This window comes from Sciurus vulgaris (assembly GCF_902686455.1).
Source record: "Sciurus vulgaris genome assembly, chromosome: 16".
NCBI lineage: Eukaryota > Metazoa > Chordata > Mammalia > Rodentia > Sciuridae > Sciurus > Sciurus vulgaris.
Genome location: NC_136477.1, coordinates 43895680 through 43907701, shown reverse-complemented (window position 1 = coordinate 43907701; position 12022 = coordinate 43895680). Strand labels below are relative to the sequence as shown.

Below are 12022 nucleotides of genomic sequence, written 5' to 3'. Positions count from 1 at the left end.
TAGAAAAATCTTGCATGTGAACAATTGGCTACGCAGATGGTGATGGTGGACTGGTTTGGCCAACAGTTTAAATTCCAGATCAATGGATTCTTACCCACAGAAGAATGAGGAGGAAGAGAGGAAGAAGAAAAGGGAAGAAGAGAAAATGGATTAAGAAAATATAACAGTACATAAGTAAGAAAAGAAATGTGTATTATGTTTTCTTTATCCACTAACTCTCTAAGTAGAAAGAATCCAAAGACCACATCAAAAATAGCCATCTAGACAGGCAACTAGGGATGCAACAAATTTGCCAAGTTTTAGTTGATAAATAACTCTGAGTAACTTAATTGAATTTACTACTTGGCATTCATAATGGAGTTATGATAGTTAGAGATAATTAAATGGAGGAAATTTCCCAGAGAATTCAACTACCCATGGAAATCAAGTTTATGCTAGGACATTTGACAAGGCAATAAGATTAGTGAAATCTCACAGAAGTCTTGACCCATTTCTACAATCATAAAGGAACATAGTAAGAGAAAAGAGATTCTTACAGTAGAAATGTCATCTACTTTTAGAAACTTGGGGATATTCAAGACTTTATATTAGAAAAATTGTATATAGAAACTTTAACAGTCATATAAAACCTATTTTAATATACAAATATAAAATAAAATAGAAATAGGTATGAATTTTTTCATTACAATTTTGTACTAGGCAGCTTTCCCTCAGGATAGTTAGGGTAGAAATCATGAAATAAGATAAAAAATTGCTGGGCTCAGTGGCACACATCTGTAGTTCCAGCAGCTCGGGAGGCTGAGGCAGGAGGATCACAGGTTCAAAGCCAACCTCAGCAGAAGCAAGGTGCTAAACAACTCAGTGAGACCCTGTCTCTAAATAACATACAAAATAGGGTTGGGGATGTGGCTCAGTGGTCAAGTGCCCCTGAGGTCAATCCCTGGTACCCCCCCCCCAAAAAAAATTGAAGGTAATATGAAAACCCAAAGAAAATTTCAAAATGGCAGGTATTTTCTTCATTTTTACATCCAAGGTGTACCAAGTGCATGTTGTGTTCTAGGTGTTGCTCTGAGTTCGGGAAATACTGAGATAAATGAGTTTCTACTCTAAAGAAAAGTATAGCTTTCTTTGGGCTTGTATGATGTGAGATGGAATGGTCAAAAGTACGAATGAGTATCAGTGAGAAGGAAAAGAAAAATGCTCTGATGAGAAAAATCAAGTATTAGAAGTTTGAAGGGAGTGGAGAAACGAAAAGGTGGGAAAGGGCAGAGGGGAAAAAGCCCCAAGTCAGAGAAAAGAGCATGCACTTTCACTTGTTCAGTCTGATGGGTGTGCAAGGGAGAAAACAGGATGTGGGGCCATTAAAAAATGGGAGGGGGACTTGCAAAAGAGTTTGTAGTCAACAACTCAGAAAGATATTGTGTTTTCTAATATGAATGGCAGAAAAGGTTAAAGATTTAGATTGTTTTAGTTTTTCCGTTCTTCTTAGATATGCATGACAGTAGGGTGTATTTTGACACATTATACATACATGGAGTATATAACTTATTCTAATTAGGATCCCATTTAGGTTGTTGTTGAGATGAGTAGGAAAACTGGTTCATTTGCTCAGAATGATTTATTTTTGTTGCATTCTCTCTTTGCAGTCCTTTGGTTTTAAATTGTATTTATAAGACAAAATTGCCTTAACTGGACAGAGTCTTGGTCGCAGAGTAGCCCCAACGATCTTTTTTAGCAATCGGAAGTCTTCTTACCGTGACTCAGAAAGCAGATTCTTTGTTTCTACATTTGATTAAGAATCATGTCTTTCCTGTTTTAGAATGAATTCTGTTAGCAAGCTCAGCAGGAAGCTGTAGACAAAAGTTCAGTAAAAACCTTAACTGCGTTTCCGTGGTAGGACGTTGCCAACTTCAGTGTCACCCTGAACTCCACCTTCAGGAGATGCTGTCTCTCTTTGTGACAGCTGGCTTTGTCTTTATAAAGAGAGATCCCTTTCCTAAAAGGGATTAATTCCCTCATGTCACTTTAATAAGGTACAGGAGTGTGTCCCCAGAGACACAATGACAGAAAACTTCCCTAATATAAATTGATCATTATGCTGTAGAGCTAAAGAAAGAGCTGTTTCCTTGAGTTCTTTGCTTCTTTTAGTTCCAGCTAGGATAGTAATTTGTTTTCTGAAAATGTTAATGTTTACAATTCCTGGAGCCAGTCAAGACCCCGGATGTGCACTCAAAGTTTATGACCTCAAAGTTGTGGTAAAAGTAAAACATTAGATGTCAAGAATATGCCCATCATCACATAGAAAAATCACATGGGAAAATATTTATTTTGAAAGCTAGAAAAGAAGTTCATCAGAAATGTTTTTTTACTCTGTGGTGAGTTGTTTTTGCATTCATATAATTTGTTATGAAGATAATTTAATGTGCTTGATTATTCTTCCTTTCTTTTTAGAGATCACACTATTTCCTTTTTTGATGTTAACATTTAGCAGTTGTTTTTTTTTTTTCCTCTTTGTGTCCTTGTGCCCCTCATGAATTCTGACCACCTTAGCAAACATCTCAAGTCTCTCTTAAGCAATATTCCCTTTCCCCTGTGATAACAATGTACTTTAACAAAAAAGAACCAAATTTATGGGACCTGAATTCCAGACCAAAGACCATCATTTATGAAAGAAGTGACCTCAAAAATGTCATTTATCTCTTGGTCTTAGTGTCCCCATTTTACAGGTTCAGAAATAATAATGCCTGGATTGTCTGATGATCAATCCAATCAGGAAAGCATACCTGAAACAGATTGCATTACAAATTTACTCAAACACTTGCTGAATCACATAATTGTTGATCTGTCTAAAATTCAAACCTGTCCTTCAAAGATTTTATTTAATTCTCAGTTTTAAAGAAAAAAAGCCAATTGGAAACATCTTTACTGGGAACCAAGTTAATAGTGAGCTTGCTACAAGAATGGAGCTTAGGCCACTAGAAGAAAGAATGGTCAATACATTCCTTCAACTATCTCATTTAGTGGCAGGAGAGCTAACTCCTTGACATGGAACCTGTGAGTGCTTGCAGAGCAGAAGTCCTGTGATGCTGATTCAAGTGTGATCCGTCTGCTTATTTATTTACATATTTTTATTTAGAGGCAGGGTCACACTGTGTTGCCCAGGCTGGTCTCAAACTACTGGGACAAAGCAATCCTCTTTCCTCACCCTCCCAAAGGATTGGCACTCCAGAATTGATGAAACTCACAAATTCCAAAGCACACTCTATTGTCCTCAGACTCATTGCTCCACTTCTTAAGGTTGAGGCTGAGCGGTATCTTGTCATGTGCAGAAGTTTTAGATCTGCAGAAAAGCTTGGGCAGGTATTTGGTCTGGTTCCTCAAGTTCCATTGCCAGCAGCAAGGCAGAAATGTTTTGGCCTGGCAATTTCGGGGCAGGTGTTATCTGTTGGTTGCCTGAACCATGAAAAACCTTCTTCTGGCTCTTTTTTAAATGCCTGCCTTGAAGCAGTGTTACCTCCCGGTGGGCCTGCCAGGGAGAATTAGTTTCAGCATGCACACTCAGGAAGTGGACTGAATGAAGCTGCTGAATGGATTAGGAATGTGTGCTTAAATTTTGAAGAAAATCTGCCGGAAGCAGTGGCCTTGGTTTTGGCCTCACGGGAGATGGTGCTGCCCTTTCTTTTATCCTCACGGTCCTCAGCCAAGGGGTTCAGATGCTTCTCTTGGAGATTTGTGGTTCTTGATAGTAAAATCAAGTCATAAGAAAGTCTTTTAGAAAGATTTATAGCAAAAAACACAAAATATCACATTGTGTTAGTGTTACGAATCTAATCAATGATTAGAAATTGTATGTGTGTCTCCTGCTTCCTGAAATATATATGTCTTCCTCACTTTGGGGAACACAATCACTTTGAAAAAGCTAGATTTGAGTCCAGTTCAATCTGTTAGTGGTCTTCCTCAATTAAACAAAACAAAACAAAACAAAACTAACAAAAAAAAAAACACTTAATGTATCTAGTGTGGTCATTAGGAAAATGATTCGTCCCATGAATTTTATTATTGGTTTTAAGTATAAAATGAAAAAAAAATATTCTTCAGTGATTCTTAAGTATTTAGTAGCCATGTCTCCTTTTGAGACCCTGATGTCTTGCCTAGAAAAGCATATACCTCACAATTTGGATTACAGCTTCATGGGGTTCCCTGTTCATTGACAGATCCCAGGTCGCCCAGGTGCCCACAGTGCTTATTTGTAGGTACCCACTTTGCAGGTCTTTTTATTTCTTTCCAACTGTTATTTTGTAGCTCCTTTTTCCTATGGGAACTCTCTCCCTAGCAAACCTGGTGTGAGCTCTTGCTGACTACCACTGAAGACCCTTTGCTTCTGGATCCTCTATTAGCATGGACTACAAGAGGAGAATAGCAAGCCTGAGAGCTGCCACTCACTCAGTGTCCACACCAGCCACGTGGTGCTCAGTGTGCTGGCTGCTTTACATACAATATCTTCCCCTCCACATTGTTTAGAAGCATCTGATGACTTCCATGCCCCACTGTGAATCCCATTCTCTCCAAAAAGAAAAAGAAAAAGAGAAAGAAAAAAAAATACCAACAGTGTTTAAGAGATGCAGGATCTACTGCTCTAATTTTTTTTTCAAGAATTCCAGAATTGCTGATTAAGAACCCTAGATAATGTATGTCTCTCTAGGTTCCTTCAGAACAAGAATGGCCTTGGGTCAGGACATATGTTCATCCAGATGCTCAACCTTCTCGTTTCTCATTCTGGTGTGGTTGGACTTGGAGATGGAACAGCCTTTCAAACCTTATTTAAAAATCTCACATCCCTGCCTCTGCTCTTAAATCTGCTCACACGCCATACCCCTAACTATTGCCTTTTCCTTTGCTTTCTCTGTACAGGTAACAACGCTGACTCAGGAGGTCTCCCAGTTAGGTAGAGACATGAAGAACGTGATGCAACTCCTGGAAAACGTCCTGTCACCTCAGCAGCCATCTCGGTTTTGTTCTCTGCATACCACCTCTGTGTGTCCATCCAGGGAGAGCTTGCAGACCAGGATGAACTGGAATGTGCACCAACCTTGCCTACACTTGCAAACAGGTGGAGCAGCTTATACCCAAGCACAACTTTGTCACGGGAATGTCACCTCAGACATTTGGAGTGTGGATCCCTCCTCTGTGGGGAGCAGCCCCCAGCGAACTGAAGTTCATGAGCAAAATCCTGCAGACAGTGACCTTTATCATTCTCCAAACCTCGATTATTCACCTTCCCACTACCAGGTCGTCCAAGAAGGTCATTTGCAATTTTTAAGGTGCATCTCTCCACATTCAGATACCACACTGACCCCTTTGCAGTCTATTTCGGCTACTCTCTCTTCCTCCATCTGCTCCTCCTCGGAAACATCTTTGCACCTGGTTCTCCCAAGCAGATCCAGATCAGAGGAGGGTAGCTTCAGCCAGGGACCTGTTAGTTCCTTCAGTCTGGAAAACTTGCCGGGCTCTTGGGACCAAGAAGGAACGGCATCAGCCTCTACCAAACCCTTGGAGAACTTTCCACTGGAAGTTGTCACAAGCACAGCGGAAGTGAAAGATAACAAAGCCATAAACGTATGATATCAGCACACCAGACGCAGCTACCATTTTGAAACCCACAACTGCATGACAACTTTAGTTTGCCTTTTCTGCCTCTGGTAGGCAAAGTTGGGAATCCTGCAGAAGAGTGCGTGAGGAGCCAGAGAAAGGCAGAGCCACCTCCATACTGTAGCAAACGATTTCTAGATCCTAGAAGCATAATACAAACATTTTTTCTGTACAGGTATTAACTTCCTGGTCTGTTTGACAGACTTTGGTAAAAGTCCAAAGACCCTGAGGGTCTGAGCAGCTAGAAGTCGCAGACAAAGAATTTGTGGATTAGTTTTTTCCTAGGTGGCTTTTGTGAAGTGCAGCAAAGGTTTTTCCTGAGTGCCTGTTTGTCATTCCTGAACAATATCCATAGCACTGTTGGCCTCGGGAGTGCACAACTCCCGCTGATCTATTTTTCTTTTGGTGAAGGCAAAGGGACAATTATCACTGCATGTCATCTCCTAGACAATCAGTCAAATAGAGCTGGTGGCCAGTGGTTAGCTATTCGCACGTTATTTGCCATGTAAATGAAAACATCTTTATTTATCAAAAAAAGAAGCTATTTTTATATCCTTGGTATGAAATATGTATTTAAACTATTTAAAATATTTATAAAGAAATGGATGTTTTCTTTTCATTTTGGTAAAAAAAAAAAGACACAAGCTTGCTGTTTTAACAAGAAATGCACTACTGTTATGTATAGTAGATCAAAAATTATTTATTATTAAGAGGATGTAGCATCAAGAGGAATCTCCCTTTTATCTGCATGCAATTTACGACAAATGTATTCTCATACTTCTGGGTTACAAAAGAAAAGTGAGACCATATTTTATTTACGAAATAAAAATGTAGACTGAGTGTCCACTCCATGAGCTTTGGCGTGGTGGTAGAGAGGGCTCCATCTAGTCTGCTGACTGGCGACAATGCCCTGAGTTTAGGCAGCCCCCACTGTGCCAGCAGAAATGCCTCTGCTCCAGGCAGGCATCATATTTTGTAGTTCAGGAACCCAAATTCGCTTTGCAGAGTAGGAGATGACAATCTACATTGAGCCAGTTTGGGCTTACAGTGAGGAGAAAAGTCTTGAGTGTGTCCTTTCCCCGTGCCTCTCTTTTCTGAGAAGTTGCAGACTAGCAAACGTTTCCAAATGGAACCGAGACTTCCCAGCTATGACTGCTTGCCTTGGGTCAGCTCAGGACCTTTTTTCTTTAATGTTCCCAACAAAGACTTATCTCTGCACAGCAGTTGTTGACATTCCAAATGGGCAGGGGAAAGAGAAAATCCCAGAGATTACACAGCCAGCATCCTGTGTAGGTCTAGAACCCAGAATGCTCCCTACCTCTCACACCCACCCACTGCAGACTCAAATGCTGGGTTTGGCAATGATTTAAACATCTTCACTTAAGTTGTAGTTTATGTTTAAGGACATTTGAGGGCTTGATCATCCCAAACATTTCCAGAAGACACATTGAGTTCTGGAGTCCTCCTGTTTTTATTTCCTGCCACAAAGAATCAACAGGCTGAGAAGTGCATCATTAAAAACATCTAAACAAACCAAGATTTCTGATGCTGTGTGAGTCATGCACCCTGAACCTGGCAGAAAGAAATCTTCTCTAAGAAAAGTGACTTTGTAGTTCAGGAACCCAAATTCGGTCTGCACAGTTAGGAGATCACAATTTTTATAAGTCAGCTTACTCAAGACTCAATGGCTTTCACTCCCCAAGCCCCCAAATTCAGTGTCTCCTTAGGTTAAAGGGAAAATCGAAGCAAAGGCAACATTCTAGATTTCATGTGCTCATGTGTGTTCCCCAATTTCTTGTCCTACCTATATAATCATTTTAAGTACCATCCAAAAAGAGCTCACTGATGTCAGTTCATGAATATCCACCTGGCAAACTAGCACCACCATTACTGACGCTGACAATGACGACTGGCACTCTGTTCTCTGAGTCAACAGATGTCTAGGAATTAATACATGTATGCTCTCTCATATGGCCATCAAACAGTGCTAACAGTTACTTAAGTTATTTATTATGATTTCTATTTTACAAATAAAAAATCAGGACACGGGTTTTTTTTTAATACTTATTTTTAGTTGCCCACAGATCCTTATTTTTATTTATTTATTTCTATGAGGTTCTATGTGAGGTATGCCTCACACATGCTAGGCAAGTGCTTTACCACCGAGCCACAACCCCAGCCCCAGTTTTTTTTGTTGTTGTTGTTGTTGCTTTTTTTTTTTTTTATGTGCCCAGTCGCCTTGTTCTAAATAATAGATCCAATACCCCAAAGATCGCTCTAGGTGCGTATACCTTCCTTTGTATCCAAAGTGATCTTTGCTGCCCCTTGAAACTTTGCTAGCAATTGATTTCAGAATCAATGAGTAAAATATTGTTGTTGTTGTTGTGGGGTTTTTCTTTGTTCTTTTGTTTGGTGCCTGGGATTGAACTACTGAGTCACACCCCCAACCCCGTTTTTTGCTGAGTTGCCAACTTTTTTTTTTTTTTTTAATGTAGAGACAGGTTCTCGCTAAGTTGCCTCCAGCCTTGCTAAGTTATTGAGGCTAACTTTGAACTCACGATCCTTATTTGTTTTTAAGTAGGCAAACTAATGGGATGAATTAGTTATGCTCAGAAGATCTGGGGGAGACACCATGATTGGCTGGAAACGTGCCCGTGTGCTTCCATCCAGTCACCTCCTCTGTCTCTACTCCTAAGAGCTGACTTGAACAGGCCTGTGAACCATTTGCCTGACCTGCAGGGCATTGCAGGGGAACAAGAAGGAGGGGTGGGCAGGGGGAGGCAGGGTTTCCACCTACTGTCCACAGGAGGGCCCACCTCACCTGAGTCCACTTCACTTTATTCTTTTCTGATCCCTTTGCTCATCTGACAAACAAGACTCTCCCACATCCGAGAGGTCAGAGTGCTATGGTTTTGTTTTATCTTGGTGATGCATGTTATGACATTATTGTAGAACAAGAGGATCTGAGGTGTCCCTAGATGTTAGATTTTCTAAGTATTGTTGCGCTTGTCTTTTCATCATCAGGGATGCATTTTCAGATCCCTACATTTTCCTCACCTACCCTTTGAGGAAGGAGCAAAACAGGGATCCAGAGCAAACAGAAGCAGTTATTTTCTTAATCAAGTACATTTTCTTAAAAATAATATTGGACCAGGTGCACACCTGTAATTCCAGGAGCTCGGGAGGCTGAGGCAGGAGGATTGCAAGTTTGAGGCCTGCCTCAGCAACGTAGAGAAGCCCTAAGTAACTTAGTGAGACCCTGTCTCAAAATAAAATAAATATAAAGGGGGTGGGGGCTGGGAATGTGGCTCAGTGGTTAAGTGCCCCTGCGTTCAATCCCCAGTACCAAAATAATAATAGTAATAGAACTTGAAACTAAAGTCTGCTATGTAGTTCTAATTCAAAGAACCAGGCAGACACAATATATGAGGTTTTATATTAATTCAATATAAGAAGAAATTTCTGATAATTAAAGTTACTAGAGTCTATTATTTATCACCAATAGATAAAGTGTCCTCTCAGAGATTACATGACTGTCTGACAGAAACAGTGTTTTCCAGAAGGACTCTGCTTTAGGTGTGAGATTAGAAGAATATGTTCATCAAGATCACATGTTGAAAATACAGAAAATACAGCTTCAACCTAGTCCCTCTGAGTGGTGTCTGGGAATCTACCATTTTTTAAACTTTCCCTGAAGATTGAGAAATGCTGGCTTAGAATCTACAAAAGTACAAACTTGAATTCTAGCTAACTTATGGACAATAAGTGGACTAGCACTGAAATTCAGTTAAAGAACCCTGAGTCTATAATTTTGTATCAGAGAGAATTAGTTAACCTCTATCTAAATCAGTAGTTTTCAAGCTTCAGTTCAAATGATATATTTCTGGGGAATCCTATTAAAAGAGTTTCATTAAAAAGGATCCCTAATATATGGGCTGAGTCCCAAGTCATCCTAATATGGATGATTCAGAGAACAAAACGAGGAACATTGTACTAAGCAGTGTACTCTTACCTAAGATAATGAACTTGTTTATTGGAAGGTAGACCAACTAGAATAAAAGCCATTTTAGAAGATAAATTTTTGCAATACTACTTCTGTGCAGTTCCTAACACATCAATGATTTTTTTTTCCATGAAGTGATCAATCACTTCTCTCCAAGAGAACTTGAAACATGCATGTGATACTTCAGCTAATAGAAGGTTGAGTGCCTACTATGTGCCATGCAAAACCCATCCCTGTGGTTTGTCATAGGTCTTGGTTTTCTTGTTCCACATGGATTTTTTTTTTTTAAAGAAAGAAAAAATAAAGTGAAAATGCCTTTTGAAGTCTGGCAAACTGATCGGTTCCTCCCAGAAAGGAAGGAATCATATTTTGGATGTGAGGCAAGATCGTTGTTTAATTAGAGAATGATAAATGCTATAGGTGGCCCCTGTTTGAAATTGCCAATGTCAAGATTATGATTTTATACATGACAGTGAAAACATCCTGCTTCAGATCATTCTTTCCAGGGCTGTTTCTTCTCATGAAGTGTACAGTTTGTTTTCTAAGGTCATCACTTTTACTAAAGTCTATCATGCTCCTCTCTCAGATCACCTCCGTCACTGAAACTGGAGACTCAGTACATGCATAGGCTCTATTAAAGGCTGTCCCAGAAGGCCTCCCTTTGCTTTCTTCTTTCATTTTATACAAGGGCAAATGCTCTGAATAAATAAGATGTCGAGAAGGAACAGGGAAGGGACTCAAAGGAGTGTTTGCTTACAACCTTTCTTCCTGGCTGTGTGACCTCAGACGGGTTAGTGAGCACTTCGGAGTCTAAAATTTGAGGATTAAAATATGTCTAATTTGCCGACTCTTTGTGGGATTTAATGAAGTAATTTATGTGAGAGCACACTGTCTCACATATAATGAATGCTAAGCAAATGTCAGTTCATCTCTCCTGGCCTTCCAGCCCCTAGCTCCTCTCCTGCTTCTCCCTCCTCCCCCTCCTCCCCTGTCTCCTGATTCCTCCACCTTTCCTTGCCCCCAGCCTCCTCCTGCCCAGCCTCTCCCTCACTCCTCCTTTTCCTCCATTCTCCTGTAGCCTTCCATCTTTGCTGTCCTTCCCCTCCTCTTCCCACTTGTGTGCCTTCCTCTGGCCCTCTCCTTACTCCTCTACCCCTCCCTTAGTGTCCCAAGAAAATTGCCTCTTCTCCACATAGGTCACAGCCCAGCTACCATACCACAGCCCCCAAGGTCCACTCAACAGAGTGTTAATAATCTAGTCAACATTCACTTTTAAAAACAAAACAATTGCGGCAACAGCAAGGTAGAAAAATGTACTTTCTTTACTACCAGCCCCTTAGCCCCTTAGTTTTTTTATAGTTAAAGTCTTAGAAAAAAAAAAAAAAAACAAAACTCTTTACAATTACAGCACATAAGGGATTTATTTGCTAATATGAATATATTCCATGAACACATACTGGGTTGTTGTTTTTTTAATCTATAGTTTCTCTATGGAAATTTTGCTACTGCTTCAGAAAACACAAACATACACTGATTGCACGGCCACCACCCGCCACCAGACCCCAAGAAACCTGACGCTATCAACCAAAAGCCTCAGGACCTTCTCTGTGACATGGGTCCCCTTGCCCAGAGCCCCTCCAGTTAGGAGCAGAGCTGATGAAGTATCTGCCACTTCACACGGACACCTTCAAAGCTTGCTCTGGTACCCCATCGAGGAAGCAGGTCCTGCCAGAGGGAATAAGCTGAATGTCATTCCCTGCGGCTCTTGTCCTGAAAGAATCTGTTCCTTGGGTAGTCTCCTTCAGCACATCCCTGAACGAAGCTCATAAAAGATGTGGAGACAGCCCAGCAAGCCAGAGACCAGTGCATCCATACCCGTCGTTACAGGGAATTAAATAAGAGGCACGTTCTAGAATTAAACAAACAAGTGAAACAGCTGGGTGGGCAAACTGTATCTTGAGGGCAAAACTATGCCTTCTTAGACTTTTTCCTTCTGGTTTAGGGTTTTCCCCTATGGAGATAGGAATCTGGGAACTGAATAGAATTGGATGCTGATGCTAAGCCTCTGGGTCTTTTCTTACAGCTGGCTTGGTAAAAATAGAACATACACATGTGACATATATTTGACTATAACAAAGAATAAAATGGGAGGAAGTGAGATTTAAAAGTGTGTCTGTGCCTTTTATTTACATGAAACAAAAAAAAAAAAACAGCATATTAATTTGAAGGAACTATTTTTATTTAAGACTTCCCTCTAGAATAAAGAGTGCCCTATCCCTTTGGTGCTCTTGTTTTAAGATGTGTGTGTATATATGTAAAATTCTTGAACCACAGCTGGTAGTTCCATTCTTCACTGTGACTTGTTTGTTC

At 40.4% G+C, this 12022-nt stretch overlaps 1 protein-coding gene across 1 annotated transcript in view; it reads left to right on the top strand.

Moving 5' to 3' along the window:
• Positions 1–6405, top strand: part of KCNH8 (potassium voltage-gated channel subfamily H member 8) — a 401588-nt gene extending 395183 nt beyond the window's left edge. The window contains exon 16 of the mRNA XM_079115168.1: positions 4912–6405. Within this exon, the coding sequence (XP_078971294.1) occupies positions 4912–5622 (711 nt within the window). The 3' untranslated portion in view covers positions 5623–6405. The remainder of the gene's footprint in view (positions 1–4911) is intronic.
• The last annotated feature ends 5617 nt before the right edge of the window (positions 6406–12022 follow it).